The sequence below is a fragment of the Hipposideros armiger genome, unplaced genomic scaffold (assembly GCF_001890085.2).
Source record: "Hipposideros armiger isolate ML-2016 unplaced genomic scaffold, ASM189008v1 scaffold_546, whole genome shotgun sequence".
Lineage (NCBI taxonomy): Eukaryota > Metazoa > Chordata > Mammalia > Chiroptera > Hipposideridae > Hipposideros > Hipposideros armiger.
In genome coordinates this window covers 489,344-508,541 of record NW_017731896.1, presented here as the reverse complement: position 1 = coordinate 508,541, position 19,198 = coordinate 489,344, and the positions used below count along the sequence as shown (strand labels likewise).

General features: G+C 37.0%; 1 protein-coding gene across 2 annotated transcripts in view; it reads left to right on the top strand.

Annotated features, from left to right (window-relative positions):
- The window catches only part of FAR2 (fatty acyl-CoA reductase 2), a 139,834-nt gene that overhangs the window by 116,926 nt on the left and 3,710 nt on the right, over positions 1–19,198 (top strand). For both annotated transcript variants that reach the window (XM_019668972.1, XM_019668971.1), the window contains exons 5-10: positions 4,845–5,022; positions 6,346–6,390; positions 8,789–8,907; positions 9,844–9,911; positions 12,478–12,649; positions 16,717–16,846. In XM_019668972.1, coding sequence (XP_019524517.1) covers positions 4,845–5,022; positions 6,346–6,390; positions 8,789–8,907; positions 9,844–9,911; positions 12,478–12,649; positions 16,717–16,846 — 712 coding nt within the window. The remainder of the gene's footprint in view (positions 1–4,844; positions 5,023–6,345; positions 6,391–8,788; positions 8,908–9,843; positions 9,912–12,477; positions 12,650–16,716; positions 16,847–19,198) is intronic.

Below are 19,198 nucleotides of genomic sequence, written 5' to 3'. Positions count from 1 at the left end.
GGTTTGTTTATTTTGTTTCAATTAAGGAAAGACTTTGATAAAAGTGAGCTTTAGGAACATTAATATGGTCATGGGGAGTAGCCAGAGGCAGGAAGACCCACTACCTGAGATGGAGTGGTATAGATGACTAGAATGGGGATTGGCAATGGATAAAAACACCTATATGTTTTGGGAGGAAAAAAAACAATAGGACATAGCTACTGCTTTGCATATGGGCCTTGCACATATCTAATCAGCTATCAGATTAGAAAATGTATATTGTCACAACTTACTTTCCTAGTACCAGGGATTTAATTCTTTTAAAGTTCAATTCTACTGAAACTTTTCCTCCAAGAAACAATGCCCTCTTGAGAGCTAATTCCAATTTATTCAAGTCTTAATAACTTATATTTGTGGAGTTCTTCTAAATTAGTAGTTCCCCAATTTGAAGCACTAGGGCTTGTTAAAAATACAGATTATCAGGCTATCACCCCTAAAGACTAAATTAGTTGTTCTAAAATAATACCTTGGACCCATCTAGGAATAAAAGTCCAGAGAGGCCTCATAAGTCCTATTAATGAGGTGGGAAGCTTGGGAAATAGTGTTTTAAAGTGTTTTTTCATCTAGCAGTTTTCATTTGAAATGGGGTTCATTTGTATTCCAATAATCAATGCAGCTCTTTTCCCATTCTCCTCACCTTCTGTTGTCTTTCAATTTCTAGATGCTTTAATTGAATAAAACGTTCCTGATAGATTTGTGCCTACTAAAAATCACACTTTTGAAGTTACCAAGTCACCAGAAGACACAGCTAATCTGCCATGTGAAAAAAAAAGGTGTTTCTTTTTTCCCCTTGCGTATCATTTTATTATTGGGTTGTCAGAAAAGTCATGACGCATTTTTGGAACGAAAAATATAGAAAAAATACGTCATGACTTTTCTGATAACCCAATAGTTTCAGGTGTACAAAAACAACATAGTGATTAAACATTTATGCACCTTACTAAGTAATAACCCCAACAAGTCTACTGCTCATCTGATATAACTATTACAATACCATTGACTACATTCTCTATGTTGTACTTTACATCCCATGACTATATATATATTTTAAATTATAGTTGACATTTGATATTATTTTATATTAGTTTCAGGTGTACAGCATAGTGGTTAGGCATTTATATAATTTATGTAGTGATCCCCCCGGTAAGTCTAGTACCCATCTGACACTATACATAGATTTTTTTTTTATCAAACCCTGAGAGCAGTCAGCTGTGGCCAGAGAGCTGATGGTAGAGAGTGAGAGGCAGGCAAGATGAAAACTGCCTGCAGCTGACAATGGCAGCCTAATAACAGCCCTTTGGGAAATATGAAAGGAGGTCAAACGTGGGAAAGTAATTTTGCCTTGTTGCTGAAGATGACATTGTTAAAACTAAGAAAGTTTATCCATTCTAGGGGAAAGACAAAAGCCAATTTTAGCATCTGTGCTTTTATTTCCAAGATTGTATAGTCTCAAGGTGGCATCTAAGTAGTTGACACAGAATTGAAAATTCTATGTGCTTTAAATATTGCCAGGCTTTAAATACAAATCAGAGAGGTAGGGTTAGATTGTTTCTTAAACAAACAATAATTTTCATGTTGTTAGGCCATTGGAGACCAGCATAAGTGCTCAATAAAAGTCTGGAGGAAAATACAGAGGTCAGTTCACCACAAACATTTAGGTTCAGATACACCTTTCTTCTCCCCAATAAAAGTTTAAATTTACTCGGATGCCAACACTGCCAACTTGAACTGGGTCAACAACTTCTCAACATTTTTACCACGGCCACTGGATACTTTAACTTCCAATTTCGCTTCATCCTTTCTTCCTTTCCCACAGCCTCCCAACAACCTCACCCCTTTCTGACTTCACCCATTCTCCCCTATCATTGTCCAGCTCAGTTTCCCCAAACCTTATACAAAATATAAATTGGCCAATCAAGATTGTCCTTTAGGAGAGCACTCATTTACTGAATAAAATATTGGCCTCTGAGGGGAAGAACAGTGAAGAAGCACAGAGATAAAAACAAACAAACGCCATAATCCCTGCTCTCCTGGGCTCATTGTAAAGTGGAGAAACAGATACATGAGCGAGCACAGACGGCATGATAATTGCAATAACCAAGGGACGGACCTAATCCAGGTGAGAGAAGGAGAGAGCTGATGTTACCGTGAGGCAGTGCATCCAGCACTTACTCTCCAGAAAGCTTTCCTGATTCACCAGTAGATGTGCCCTGATTGTTGAATAAGAAAATTCGGAGGAAAATACATATTCTTTTTACCATTTCATTTGGTAAATACATAAATTATGAAATTATTAATGATATTAGGAGGTTGATTCAATAAGTTTAAAATAAAAAAGATGGCACTATTTAGAGGAAACTGTAGATGTGTATGCCCCACCCCCGACACACACACACACACACACACACATTTTCTGAAGCCTTTAATAACTTTTTGCTTATTTTGATTCAGTTTAACTAGAAGTTTAGAATTTGGGACCCATGGGTTCAAAACATCTTGAGTACCCCCAAGGCCATTGGGTTCATTTCAGAAGTGTACTTTGGTTTACTGGTATCTTTTTCCCATGCTAACTTATTTACTGCTCTAAAAAGAAACTGAGAACAAAACCCAGCAGCAAATCAAACTTTGGTACAGAAGAGCATGAACTGATTATAGATCCTAAAAAGGGCATCACTTAACCAATGGGTGTGCGTGCTTGTCAGGCTCATCTCTGAGAACTCAGGAAGTGGCTGCATGAGACAGGCAATGGTCTGTTTGGTTGTAGTAGAAAAGATATTTTAAAACCAACTATTACCTGTATACATATATGTTCTTGGGTTGTTTTACCAAAAATAAGTTTGCCTTAGGTTTATTGGTTTATTTTGTTTCATCAAATATTTTTAAATGCAGTGGTGAATATTCCTGTGTGACCTCATGATAGCCTGAACATTTAGATGTTTATATAATTACAATAATTACAAAGATGTAATTATTGCCCTTTCACACAAGTAAAAAATGGAGGAAATGAGAAGATAATACACTAGAATACAAGTGGAGCTACGTATGGTGGAGGCAAACCGTCTGTTCTGTAGACGGTTTTGCATATGTATTCTTAGAAACCTGCGAAACCAATGTTTTCTAAGAAGCTAACTCATTCAACTTGGAAAAGCCTCTAAATATTACCCTTTCCATACACATCAACATGTCTGTGACAGCAACTGCTACCAACCATGTGACTTACAGTGCTAGTGCATTGCTAGGGTTTTCTTAGAATTTTTTTTTTCTTTACAACCTTATTGAAATTAGGCTGTATTTTATCTGACCAGGTTTTTGTAAGCTGTATGTTTTTGCAAGTGAAAGAAAATGGTCTTAAGTTAGTTAATCCACTGTTGTTGACCCACAAATAAGATGAGGTAAAGGTGATGTTATTATAAAGACGGAGAGGTACCTACATTATCCCGCACTCTCTCCCAACCCTCAGTTGGCCATATACTTGGAATAGCTTGTATTTTTCTAAGTACTTGGAGTTCGTTTTAATTCTAGGAACTTCTCAGTCTCTCCCTATTCAATTTAAATCAAAAGGCATTTGACTATGTAGAAAACACTGTACTAGTGGCAGCAAAGAGAAAAACCAAAATATAGAGAGTGCTCAGGGTACACTCCGGAATCCAATGAGAGCTACTAAAACGGAGAGTTGTGTTTCTGAGTAAGTCATGGAAGGAGCACATCTTAAATGCTTAACAATTTGTCATGGGAGCAAAATGGTAATAGCTAAGATTTTTCTACCATCAGAATAGTATCACTGAGCTCTATCCTATCAGAAAGGAATAAATATATCAAACATATTGATTATAAAAACCACACTAAAACATTTAGGTATAGCCTAGTTTTTTTAAACTCTATTATATCAAAACTTTAAACAAATAGATCTGTCAGATAAGAGAAAAGTGAAATATTTAATTGACAATAATTTTATTTATTGCTCTCTTCAAGAAGTACAGATAGACTTTGGGATTTTCAAAATGGTTCTGACATCTTTAAAGAAAAGGTGGTAACTCAGTTGTTTATAATACATGTGTTCTTGTAAGTAGAGGTATTCAATAATAATTCTATTAAAACTGCTTCAGAGTACTATAATGATGCCGTTTGACATACTATTAATAGTTATTAGAGCACTTCAGACTTCTCTGGAAATAATTACCAAGTCCTTAGCACAGACTCTAAACAGACCTTCAAAATACATCCGAGATTTGCTAACACAGACTGTAAGTCTGCCAGATGTAGTTGCTTTTATTTGTTGAATGGAGTTTTAAAAATCAAAAGCTGAACTTTGCAAGATTGGTGCATTAGGTTTGAACTGGACAACACTGAGTGAGGGGAGCTGCCATAGAAGCCCCTTGGACAAGAGGCTCTAAGCTCCATGCACACAGCACCTAGTATGCTTCTGGGCTCAGGGTTGGCACTCATGAATGCATTCAATGACTGTGTATATATGCACTTTTGGAGAGCAAGTAATTTACGATAATTAGAGACTATATGTACTAATGTAGTGGACGGCATAGCTGTTGAACTCATCTAGGTAGGTGGGAAGAAATAGGATTCTACTGGTACGCGTGAGCTCAGCAGTGGAGCGCAAAGAGCCCATCCATCACACGTGATTTGGACCAGTACACACGCACCCTTGGCATCCTGTGACTACCCTGGATTCCAGAACTCCAGCTAGGAAACGTGGAAGTGTTATTTGATTGTCTGTGCCTCGCAGTTTCTCTTTGGTCTATTGTCTAACATATGTTGCTAGCATCCTTTTTTACTTTGACTATCTTTAGGTGGTTAGACGATGCTATTATTGATGAGATCACACCCAAGCTGATCGGGGATCGGCCCAACACGTACACCTACACCAAGGCCTTGGGAGAGATGGTGGTGCAGCAGGAGAGCAGTAACCTAAACATCGCCATCGTCCGGCCCTCCATTGTTGGAGCAACCTGGCAGGAGCCCTTCCCAGTAAGTGCATTCACCCGGATTCTTTGCTTTGCTTCCAAGGCAGTGTCTTTCTGGCCCAGTTACTTTCTGATGTCTTTTCTCTTTCTCTGTCTTCTCAGGATGTAGAGCCGAGTGCAGGAACTCAAACACGAATCCATTATATCAGGGCAAATCCCACATTTGGTTCAGGATTTCTCCAGCATAAGGCTCCTCTGGGATTTACATTGACTCTTCTAGAGTTGTGGGGAGACCTTAAACTAGCTTCTCATTAACTGTAGTCTTAAAATGTACATGAGAGATAATTTAATGTCTTCCTTTTCCACTGTAATTCAAATGTACCAGAATGTTCTTGATGGCAACACTGGCAGTATGACAACTGCCAAGGTAAATGGGAATCATAAAGTTCACAAAAGGTTCTCAGTTTAGGAATAATAATTTTCGTCTCTATATACTCCGTTATCCTTTTCAAAGTACTTGGAATTACACCATCTTCTTTGCAGCAAGTCTGTGAAGTTTTAGGACCAGATAAATTCAAGCTCCATGACTTACTGAACATGCAGCCTTTTGAGTTGTCTCATCTGTAACACTGGGTTGTTACTACCTGCTTTGGAGAGTTGATCAAATACGACAGTGTGTGAGGTGCATAGTACAGTACCTGGTCCCTAGTAGAAGTTGCAGCGTATAATCCTTTCATCTTCTCCTCTCTTCTCCCTCCTCTCCCATTTTACACTCACATGTTGACTTTTACAGATGAAAACAAAGACAGACATAATAAAGTCAACTGACTTGCTTAGGGTGCAGGAAACAAACTCAAAAAAACCTTTTCCTGTAACTAAACAAAATCTTTCCTCTAATATATTTAAGCAAGCTAATGCAAATATCTAGAGCTATAGTATGGATGCCATGACTCCTAAAATTCTCAAGAAATGGATAATTGCTAGAAATTATGTTTCATAAAATCTCCTGGGGAGATAAAATCAGGCCAGGTGGAGAAAAATAATGGCTGATGAATTGGTCAGCAGATTATGATATTAAGACAAGGCCTAATTTAGCCCCTAAGATGTCATTAAAACAGCTAGAAACCATCCATTGCTCCTGCTGGCAGAATTTTAATTTTTGCACAAATAAAGTGCAGAAATAATCCAGCGTTTTGCCATTGATCTGTTTGTGACCTGTGAAATACTGGATTAGACAATTGTATTGACTGGGGTCTCAGTGCTCTCATTTGAAATGTATTTAGATTAGACTGCACATGTTCCAATTATAAGGTATTACAATTCTCTGATATGTGTAATCAATAGAGTTCTCTTTCTCTCTCTCTCTCTCTCTCTCTTTCTTTTTTAGGGTTGGGTTGATAACCTAAATGGACCTAGTGGGCTCATTATTGCGGTATGTATGATAATGTGGAAATAACTCCTTGAAATGTAATAGAGGGATAGTGACAAAATGCTTAGTGTTGCTTTAGCTTCATTGATCCAGAACCATAAATGTTAGTTTACTAACTACAATTGAAGCAACTTTTCTTAATTTTGCTCATTGGGAAATAGAGGCAGGATGAAATTACTTTTATCTGTGGATTTAATTATCAGAAAAACAGAGGTATTGTGATATCATCAATTAACTATTTAGGAGTTTTATTTTTGGAAAGTCTTTGAGCATGGAGGAACATATCTGTACTTCCCTATAGTGACCACAAGATGGGGGTGTTTCTCACTTTTCACTGCGAATTGGGACTGCAATAGAAATATTAAATTATGAAACACATACAAGAGTTTATGTGTATGTGGATAGAGATTTTATATATATATATATTATATAGAGAGAGACTCTATATATATAAATACATATATATATACACACATAACTAGTTATTAATAGATATATGAAAGAGAACTACCAATTGAGGCAAATTTTTCAAATGTAAACATTGAGACAGGAAACACTTTTCACCAATAACCCTCTCACAGATGAGGAGAAACATCACTGATTCCTCTGGGTAAGAGGACCTTTGTGTGCATCTCCCTGCAGTCAAGACGGATCCAGTCCGAGCTGTGGGGCTTACAGCTCACACTGAAGCATTTTAGGACGCGACCACAGCTCTGTTCTTTAGGACAATGAACAGGAATTTAATTCTCTGACTGAGCTGAAATCTTATTAGAAATCTCATGCTTCACACTCTGCCTCTGTTCTTCTCAGAGCCAGGTTCAGCATGAACTAAAATACAAATATAAGACAGTGAAGTAGGACTACTTGTCAAAGACAGTGGTAATGAATTCTTTCAGGTTTCTTTTTTCTATTTTCTAGCAGCTTCTTTCTTTTTGTTCTCTACTGGCCTTTAGCTCTTGTTTCTTTAAAGCTTAGTTGAGGGTGAGCATTGGGTAACTTAGAACATAATTATTTTAACATGACCCTAGAGTTTCATTACATTGTTTACAAAACTACACACTTATTCACATTTTCTAAAATTTTCCAAAATTTTATAAAAATTTTATATGTCCAAAGGAAAGAGAGTCAGTTACAAGAAAACAGAAATTAGGAACATACAAAAGTGCTAAATACTGCAAATCAATGTTGGAAGTATGCAGGGTATAAATAATCAATTACCTCATCAAATCAATAAACACAACTTTTCATTTATTAACTGACATTTATTTGTTGGCACAGCTTATTTATTAATGTGAATAACTCCCAATTCTTGCATCAGTGATCTGTGAGGTGAACTAAGATACCGAACGAAAAGTAAATAATGGTGGCCTTTTCCCAACTAATAACAAAGTTGTTGAATGGTAGAATTTTATTAATTTTTTAAAATAAATATTTCTTAAACTTTTAGTGTTGACTATTGCTGGTAAGTTAGTAAGCACTAGCAGAAAACAATATCATTTAAGAAATGGTAGCACCAGCCAAGTGGCTCAGCTGGTTAAGAGTTAGCTTAAGAGTGCAAACTCCGATCAACAGGGCCGCCAGTTCAGTTCCAAGGGCCAGTGATGCTGCGCCTGAGCTGAGCTGCTGCTGAGCTGCCAACAGGTGGCAGAATGGTTCAGCTGCTGAGAGCACGTGCTCCTAAAAACAAGACTGCCTGTTCGATGGTGGACTACGCCTGCCCACAACTAAGACTGAACTTGATACCTTGAGCTGAGCTGCCACCCGGATGGCTCAGTGGATAGAGCATGCGCTCTTAACAACCAGGCTGCTGGTTCGACTCCCACATGGGATGGTAGCTATGCCCACCCGCAACTAAGATTGTAACACAGCACCTTGAGCTTAGAGGCCACGAGCTGCCGACGGGCAGCCAGATGGTGACTGGCGCCCTCCACAATTAATTGGAAAACAACAACTTGGCTGGTCCCCTTCCCCAATTCCCCAACACTGTTCCCCTCCCCCAACTCCCCAGTTTAAAAAAAAAAAAAGAAATGGTAAACTTAAATTTAAAAAAGTAGTGATGGGAAATTTAGAAAACCATGATTCTTAAAATGTCTTATGAATTAATTTTTAAGATGTGAAAAAGTATTCTTGGCATTTGTTAATTAACTAAATAGATTAACTTCTCACACATTTGAGGAATTTCACTCCCTAAAGGAACCTCAGGACCACTAGTGGTTCATGGAAATGTTGGCATTTGAGATGAACCTGGCTGGGAACTTGGATAGGCTGAGAGAAGTCGGCTTAGCACAATAGCCTAGTAAGCAGTGACTCGAAGTTAGCAGTTGCTACTGAAAGCATTAGTATTGGCCCCAGCTGTCACTTAAGCCCTGGTTCAATGTTTTATGTTCTCCTTCCTGTGCAGGCTGGGAAAGGATTTCTCCGAGCCATAAGAGGTACTCCAAAGGCTGTGGCAGATTTAATTCCGGTTGATACAGTCGCCAACCTCACCTTGGCTGTAGGATGGTACACCGCAGTTAACAGGTGTGGATGCTTAAGCTGGCTTTCAAAAGATTTGATGATGGGGGAGGGGTGTGTGCGTGTGTATGTGTGTGTGTGTGAATATTTTAGGCCTATTTTCAAAGTATATGCATTTTTATCATAGAAGACCACAAATATGAGAGGGTGTCTGTTTCATTATTTTACATAGTTCCAAATATGCTATCACATATGCATTGAGTTGTTTGATCAATATTGCTTAATGCTTCTTTGATCATAAAGTACAAACTCTTTAAATCATTTAACTATAAAATTGTTGATAACCAAAGAGCTTCTCTTTCTATTCAGTAATCTAAAATACAGCTTCTTTTTTTAAGGCAAAGAAGATAAAAGTGGGTGAAATGAGAGCATATTTTATATTTCATTGAACTGTTCAATTCCTGATTAATACCAAAGTTAAGATCTGTGGGAGTACTTTCTAATTCAAAGAAAAAAAAATGGGTTGTTTGTATATTTTATATTTGGCTCTGTTAGTAAAGCGTAAACAATTAATTTTTTTCTTATTTGAAGTCAGACATTTAGAAGTTTTCCAAACCAGTAGGGCTTAACTAGATTCAGGAGAAAACACAGCCTATTTTTTTGCATAATAAACATGTTCATAAGTTAGAAACACGACCTGCTTTCTCATTGTCATGGTACTTCCATTTCCTCCACCTATTTGAGATCTTTTTCACTCACTCACACACACACACACACACACACACACACACACACACACACACACACATGCACACACTTTTCCTAGACTTCTTCCATTTTGCTTATTAACCCAAAGAAGGAACAAAAGATAGAAGCGTTGCCTAGGCTGTCTTTCTCATGGGAATTATTGAAACAACCTTGTCTAAATATTATTTTTCCTTATATTTTTTTCATTAGTTTTCCACTTTGTTGTATTTATCTAAATTTTATTTCACTTTCTAGACCCAAATCAACGTTAATCTACCACTGTACATCTGGTAACTTCAATCCCTGTTACTGGGGCAAAATGGGTAAGTGCCTATTGGGACATAACTACATAACTACTAGCATCTGCTACAGAGGAAAACAAAGACAAAGTGTGTCATGGAAATTAAAAGTGTAATGGAGAAAAAAAAGACAAAAAAATAAGTAAAGAGTTAAAATAATTACAAACTGTAGATGTGTAAGAGTTAACTAGAACGCACTGTGGTGACCAAAGAAGGGTCAGTTGGAACATCTGCATAGTTGTAAGCAATCAGGGTCCGTTGGCTATAGAGATTTTTTTTTTTAAAGATTTTTATTGGGGAATTGGGGGGATGGGAACAGTGCTGGGGAATTGGGGGAAGGGAAACAGACAAGTTGCTGTCCTTTTGTTCTTCAGTCTAGTTGTGGAGGACGTTGCTTCACTGGCCCAAGTTGGCACCATCATTGTGCTCTTCCCGGGTGAGGCAGATCAGTCGCCGGCTTCTGGACGGTCGCTCACTGCGGCTGCTGGTCGCTCACGCTGGCTGCTGGCAACACACGGTAGCCAATGGCAACCCACTGCAGCAGGGGCTGCAGCCTACGCCATTGCCAGCAACCCACGGGCAGCCCAGCTCCAGGTCGAGCTGCCGTTCACCATCTTAGCTGCAGAGTGCAGTGTCACTGGCCCTCATATGTGGGATCTGAACCGGGGCCCTCTGGCATCCCAAGCCAGCTCTTAACCATCGCACCACTCGGCTGGCCAAGCTATAGAGATTTTTTAAAATAAATAAAACCAACTATAAATCAGCAATTATAATCAATGTCAGTGATAAAATACTCCTGCTGAGGCAGCTGCTCCCACACACACACCCTTGGCCCCCTTTGCTACATCACTGAGAATGGGAAATGGCCAAGTAGGTTTTGAAAAGTCTAATAATAATATAAACTTTTGTTATTAAGTCAGTGATACTCTTTTTTAATTATTCAGTTTGCCATAAGAGTAACTTTGAAAGTATCTCATTGAAGTAATTAATCCTGTATATAAATAGAAAATTAGCTAACCAACCTTATACTCCTTTGTCAATTTAGGAATTGATTTTCTTGTGAATATATGAAACTTCAAATCATCTAGCTATTTTGGGGGGTACTAAATGTAGGGGGGAAAAATCACACATGCTTAATTTGTTAGGATCTGATTTCCAATTCAGAACACTCGGCTGTGCTATTCTACTTGCAAAGTTATTACTTCTGTGAAAATTAAATGAAATTACCTACCATAAAAGACCTTTAGATCAATGATCATATATCCAGGTATTTACATCATATATCTAAATAATTTTGAAAACATTTGGAACTAAAAATTGATGTCCTCTACCTTGGTAACAGAATTGATACCACCCATAGAAAGAGGCATGAATAGAAGCAAACAAGATACCTTAAGCCCTTAAATAAAAAGATGCTGCATATAAATTTCATTTCTGAGATTCAAAACAGTCCTCTTCCATGCCAAAAATTCTTACTTTGTGTTTTATGGAATTATAGAATCTCATAGTTGAACATGACCTTAAAAATAATCTAATGGGCTCACTTTATTTTACGTATGAGACACAGAGAGAGTAAATGATCTATCTATTCAAACTCATATGGGGAGCTGGTGCCTGAAATGGAAGACAGGTCTCCCTTGCCTCTTGAATGTGCAATAACCACTCACTAGATCCTTAAAAGTGAACATGAACCCTTCTGGGAGGAAAACAGTCCAGACTCCTGGGTCAGAGATTTCTTGAGAATCTTTTCTGTACCGGGCATATATTTTTCATATAGATTTCCAAGTAGTATCTTTTAAGGAGGACAATAATTATATTACCATAATAACTGATATATTCATCATAACTGAATGAATTTAGACATATTCTCTGAAAACTCTACATAAATAAAATCAACATTGAATTCAAATGAGTATCTTTTGAAAAGAATTATTGAATTTACAAATGTACAGTAAAAGTTTTTAATGAGGTTTTATCTAAGTAATAATATAAAAAGAAGTTATTATTGAAAAAGATCTTGGAGACAAGAGTGGACAGTTGCGTCTGACATATTCTCAGAGCAGTAGGAATCCCAAAGAAGTCAAGGACTGTGGTGTTAAAGTGAACCAGCACAAAGAAACCTGCCTTTATCTTCTCTCTTTCATTTAAACCTTTAAATGATTAAGTTTTATGAAGCCCTTTATAAAGGTTTAAGTAAAATGTTAAAGAACTTTCCAGAGTGTTCTGCAAGTAATGATCCAAACAAGGAAATAAGGCCTCTAGGCTCTGTATTGGGACTTTGAGACTAGACTAGATAACCTTGGAATTAAATGAGGAATATAAGTTTTTCCGAGCAATACTTCACAGTACTATTTCCCCAAGAAGCTGTTTTAAAGTTTTCAAGAAAAGGACCCGATTAGAACCCATTCACGTTGCTTGATTTTGCAGGTGACCGCTTGCCTGGGATAAAAATCTTAATATTGTTCTCAGAAATTGATTCTTGACTCTACTCAGCAAACCCTTATTCTTTATTGTTTTGACCCATTACAAATGCCATCCACCACAACGGGCTTATATGCTTTAGACTTAGGGTGGCTTTTTTTTCCCTCAGGATTCCAAGTCTTGGCAGCCTTTGAAAAAATCCCATTTGAGAGAGCTTTTAGGAGGCCATATGCTGACTTCACAACCAACACCATCACAACCCAGTATTGGAATGCAGTCAGCCACCGAGCCCCTGCCATCATCTATGACTTCTATCTCCGGCTCACAGGAAGGAAACCCAGGTGAGAAGCTGGGTCAATAGTTTAAGTGTCGCTGCATGGAACATCAAGCCCCAAGTCCTTAGCCCTCCCTTCAGCTGGGGACCAAAGTTGACAACTGAATCTAACATATATATGTATATGGACAACCAAAGGAATAGTAATGAGAAGGCCTAAAGTACCCCTACCTTAACAATGCTCCATCATAGTAATGGAAGTTAAAACTTAAGGATCTTGTTTGATAGCTTCAGCAAGTAATCATTCACCCAAAAGGAAAAGCAACTGAGACTCGTTGGGGGGGGAGGGGTTTCTAAATTGTTAGAAGATCTTAAAATGTACAATAATGATAACAGCCTCACTGACACACATGGGAAGAGTCATGATGATCTCATTTTAATTCTCGCAACCACCCAAGAAGGATATCTTCATCATCCCAATTATGCAAATAAGCAAGCAGAAGCTAAGGGTAGAATTTAAAGTATGAGTAGCTTCAAAGGAAGTGACACAGGAAAGATTTGGAGAAATCTGAGCTAGATTACTGCCACCTAAAGATAAGTGAAGAAATTAGAGGGAACAAGGTAGAGTGAGAAGTATGCCAATGCTGAGACAGCTCTGTCACTATCTAGCTGTGTGACGGAAGACATATATATCCCTTTCACTCTGTCTCACTTGAATATTAGATGTGTCTGAGGAGCCATCATTATTATAATTACCAAAGGCAATTTCTGCCATCAGGAGTATGAACAGTCTTGCCTATGTACTATTTTATATATATATATATATATATATATATATATATATATATATATATATATATATATATATATATATATATATATATATCCCTTTATAAAGGAGGAAGTCTTTCCCAGCATGTTTAATTTCCATCCTTATTAGCAGAGCAAATGACTAAAAGTTAGGCAATGTAGAGTTTATCCAAATTTGGCAGAGGCCTTATTAAGAGCTCATAAGTCAGTAATTGTCAATTTCTCCTTGAGCAAAGTGAAAAGGGGACACTGTAGCAATGGGGAAAATAATTGTATAGGGCTTATTAAATAAAGATGGGTAAAAAAGAAAATAAACACTGTAGGCAGAAAGGCTAAAGGCCTTAAAATATATCAGGGTGGAAGAAGACCTGGGTAAAGGGCAAAGTTCAGTAAGTAGAAAAGAAAAACACAGGAAGAAGGGACTCAATAAAAATCTTTAAATTTTGTTTGTGAGAAATTAAATGATCGTATCTGTGGGAAATGGGTAGGTTTGTTTTGGGGATAAAACTGTTAAGAATAATCTTTGTGGCAGAAAATGCTAGACTCCTTCTAGACCCTTTCCATCCCTAGGTGTGTTTGTGTGTAATCTATGCATTTACAACCATATATGGAAATATATATAGTTTTGTTTTGAGGTAAGGGTATGTGTATACATCAATCCTATGTATTTTTCCAGTGCTTTTCAGTAATGTTTCATGAAAATCAAAGTCATTCTGCCTAGTGTTGTCTGTGTTTCCCTATTACAAACAACGGGGCAACGAATATCAGTGCACTTTTGTAGAGTGTGCCATTGGGCCTGGGGAAGATGCTAAGGGGTGCTCTTGCTGGGTTGGGGGGTACGTGGATTTTGTGACTGTCAACTCACATTACCACATCAGCACACGGAGGCACAAACCTGGAGGTTTTTTTCCACTGTTATGAATATTTGGCAAAAATCAATCTTTTGAATTATCAAACAGAAGACCAGAAATGACATCTCTTTGTTACTTTGATTTGCATTTCCCTGATTGCTGAAGGGAATGGGCTCTCATTTGTTCATTGGATATTCACATTTTTCTCCTCTGTCAGTTGCCTGCTTCTGTTTCTCACCTATTTTTCTATTGAGTTGGCCTTATTAATTTATGGAAACGTGCATGTGCATGTGTGTAAATATATATTTAATGTATTTTCTCCAAGTCTATTTCTTGGAGTCAGGCTTAAAGATTTAGACCCTGACTTCACCAATTTAGCCATATAAGCCCTAAATTATTTAACCTCTCTAAATCATAACTTCCTCACTTGTAAAAAAGATAGTAATCTTACCTATTTTATAGAGTTTTACGTGAGAGTGTGTAGGATACAGTAATCATTATTATTACTAAAGAAGTTTTAAATTTTTATGTGATAAAATGAATCACTCTTTTCCTTTATGGCTTTTGCATTTTGTGTATTAAGCAGACCTTCTCTACATGAGAGTAATAAATGTATTCTTTCTTTCTAAAAAAGAAGTACTATTATGCTGATATAGTCCTATACATACAATGATATCATTATACATAGATTATTTTTAAGAATTAAAAAATATCTATTGAAATCATATCAATTACATCAGAGTTATAGAATGGATAAAGATTGTCCACTTAGGCTGTTATAACAATATGATGGAATGGGTGGCTTATTAACAACAGAAACTTATTTCTCACTGTTACAGAGACTAGGAAGTCTAAGATACAAGGCTCTGGTAGATTCAACGTCTGCTGAGGGCCCACTTCCTGGTTCCTAGACGGCCATCTTCTTTCTGTGCCCTCACATGCTCAGAAGGCCCCAAGAGAGCTTCTGGGGCATCTTTTTTTTTTTCTTTTAATTATTTTTTATTATGAAATACACATTTTTTAGAATTAGTTTCAGCTGTACAACACAGTGCAATAGTTACACTTTTTACCCCTCGAAGTGACAACCCCCCTCCCCCAATCAGCCGCCCCAGGGGCATCTTTTTTAAGGACACTAATCACCTCCCAAAGTCTCCTCCTCCAAATACAACCCCATTGGGGGGAATAGATTTCAACATATGAATTTTGGGAGAGACACACATATTCAGTCTGTAGCAAAGATGTTACATAGTAATAGCTAAATGGGACCCTATTATGATGCTTGTACCAGGAAATAATGATTCTATACTCTGCCTATGAATTTCCCATGATACCATGAGTCATTAGGTATGTGGGCATTAGGATTGATTAGAAATAAGACCAAATTCCCCAAACAGTGTCATTACTAGGTCAACTACACTACTCACTACTACCAAGATTGGCCTCACTGATTAAGATAAAAATCAAATGTTCTATAGGCCAAAGGTGATTTGTACCCAGGAGGACCTAGGTTTGAGCATTAGCAAAGTAACCTTGAACCTATGAATCCTGTAAGATGAAGATAAGTCATGTAGATCCTGATTAACTTACAGTCATATTGTGAAGATTAAATAAGATCTCATATGGAAGTTTTTTGTAGATTGTTGTTAAGTTGGGAAGTTCACATAACAGAACTGGTCCCTGTCCTGACCACAGTATTGGAAGATATGGTCCATGTTAAGGAATGGGACACAGGATAGTGAAATTACCAAAGCAAAGGCTTTTTGAGGTCAAAGCTAGGTTGGAATTTTTACGTTAACACCTATTATATTATTGTGGCCCTTTATCTTAAGCTCACTTTACCCATTCATAAAAATGCAGTTTCATACCTACGTAAGAGGGATGTTATGAGAATTAGTGGAGATATTTTTTAAAAGCATTAGCACTGTGCCTAACAGAGTAGGTGATCAACAAATAAGTTCTTTCCCCTTAACTCTGCATTACAATTGACAACTGTTTTCAGTTCACACTTCTGCCCAGTTCACACAGTCAACACTGCTGCCTAGAAACTATATACTAAGACTTTGGATCAATCCATTTTTAAAGATCCAAGAACATACCATAAAGAAGACAAAAAAGGTTTCTAATTGTCTACCTCAGAATTCAAAGAATGACATTAAGGGTGGATACCTGGCTTGGCTTCTAAAAAGTTTGCTACTCTTGAGAAAGAGATGGTAGAAAAGGGGAAGTGGGGAGTTTGGTGGTATTAGAAGGCCTGATAGGACAATCTCCTTTAGATTCATCCCCTTCCCTTCATTCAACAAAGTTAATGGGGGAGGAAGAAATGAATGAGTTTTAATGAGGAATTGGGAAAAAGAGGAGAGGGATAATTTTTATGTTTTTTTCAAAAATGATGTCTCATGGATTTCTATAGAATAACAGGGAAGCAGCCATCTGTGCTGTACTGATATTTGCTCCTATCTGATCTTTACCTCAGGATGACAAAGCTCATGAACCGGCTTTTAAGAACCGTTTCCATGCTGGAGTACTTCCTTAACCGGAGTTGGGAATGGAGCACGTACAATACAGAAATGCTGATGTCCGAGCTGAGTCCTGAGGACCAGAGAGTAAGTACAGCACTGACTTCACCAATGGAAAACTCTTACTCATTTGAAATTTAGAATTATTTGCCCTGGAAAGCTGATGAATAAAGTTTTAGTTATATACACAGAATTTTTTTCACTAAGAAAATCAGTTAAAGCTATCAACACAGTTGCAGGAAACAAGTTTAATGTAGGAAAGAGGTCTAGTTCTTGGGCTTCAGTTAGATCCTCGCTGCGATTCTGCAGTCACATTTCATACCCTTCCATAGCGGTTATCTTTTCAACAACCCCCCGCCCCATACTTCTATCTTTTCCCTAACTGCCACAGCATATGACTTTGATGAAAAATAATAACTTGATTGTTCGTAAACTCTCTCAACCACTGTTATTGTCAAATCAAAATTGTTTAGCGTCTCTAAAACTATAATTTCTTCCTTATCTTTTTAAGCTAACCCTTTTTCTTATTTAATCTATCCCATCTAAGACTTCCCTCCATCAGTATTGCCCTCTCCCCGGCATTGTCAGTCTTTTTCCCTGTAGTGATTTCCTTGAACAATTCAGACTTTTATTCCTCAAGACGGGCCTTTAATTGTTTAGCCTCAGTGCCATTCATTTCTTTACATTAGCTTCTTGGCAGCCGCAAACAATAAGCCCTGAAATTTTTACATATTCTGAAATGCACAAGTATAGAAATCTTTTGTACTTTGTACATGCTCCTAGCTTTTTTTTTCTCCTCAGAGTCATGAGTTCCCTGAACATATCATTAGTTTTCAATTAAACTTGAAAGTTTTCACTCTCTTGATTGACATTTTTCCACTAAAAATGTTTTTTAAAACATTTCTTGATTTAACTTCTACTTGACAGCATGTAGAAAAAATCAAGTCATACTGAGAAGTAAATGTTAGATGGCTAGTTAAGGATTTTACTCCTACCTACTAGCCTCATAGAGCATGATTCAAACAGGACTCCTAGAATTACTTTATGTCAGGGAACCTAAGGGTTACTTGCAAAGTTAAACACCATAAATATTATATTAATAAATCAAATTAGACTTAGATAGTAACTAAAATCATCATTGAGTACCTCTAACATTGACATGAATAGAGCTATTTTCAGAAATGTTTACATATCATTATAGATAAAATTCTTCTAAAGACGCATTTAAAATGCATGGATGATACTCAAACCAGGTATTAAAAGAACTGAAGCTATTGTACATTATTTTTAAAAGCTTCAAATTTTATGTAGGCTTATTTTTTCTCTATGAAGTTTACCCATCTAAATAATTTAAAAGGTAATAAGCTTAGAGTTTGCCTTTTGACATTTTACTATTTTTACCTAAAATAACTTAAAATTTCATGAAAAAAAGAAAAAAGAATCAAGTCTGCAGTTGATTTATCCATATGCAAGGGTAATAGTCCCGAATACTTGGATTTAATTGCCAAACCCTGGTGGGGCTCAGACTCCAGTTTGATTTGCCGTATAGAATCAGGCTTCTAAACTAGGGCTTTATTGAAATCTAACTTAGAAATGTGAAATAGTGTAAAAGTAAAAGCCTCTGTTTATATAGATGAATAAATAATATTTATTGATAGTGTGGAAAACAAACACATCCAAATAAAGGGATAGAGAATTACTTTTGGAAAGCAATTCATTTGACAAGTCTATGAAGCTCTCTGTAACTTGTTAATATCTCATCTGCTCTCTGTTAATACTCAAAATTATCTCAAAGATTTGAGCTATATTACAATAAATACATAGAAGAAACAAAATGGAAATAAAACATCACACCAGGGAATATATGAATTAAAATATGAAGTCAGGGATAAGAATGATATAATAGAATGTCCATATATAATCTACAAGATCCTGCTAAGTCACTGCAGTTCGACAGGGAATTTGTTCTTGAGCTTTTTGGTGGCAAAGTGAAAAGGAAAATATAGTTTCATGGGTTCTTTGTCCTAGAGGAGAAATTATACTAGTGTTCCAGGAGAAATAAAGCTTTCATTACCACTTAACTCTAAAAAAATGTGACATAATGGATAGTATCTCTAAAGCAAATACAAAACATAAATTACTACATATGTTAAGCTATTCCTCAAGGCTTTGCTCCCCCAAATTTACCTTAATCTGCATAACAAAGTGGTGATATTGTAAAAAAGGATGGTAGGCAAAGGGGACAATACCAAAATTTAAGAGGAATGGAAAGGAAAAGACACACAATTTGTTTTGGTCCCTAATATATTATTCCATCACTTTAAAAAATAATTAATCCATATTTATGGGCCGGCCGAGTGGTGTGTTGGTTAAGAGTTGGCTTGGGATGCCAGCTCTGAGCAGCAGGGCCCCAGTTTGATCCCACATGAGGGCCAGTGA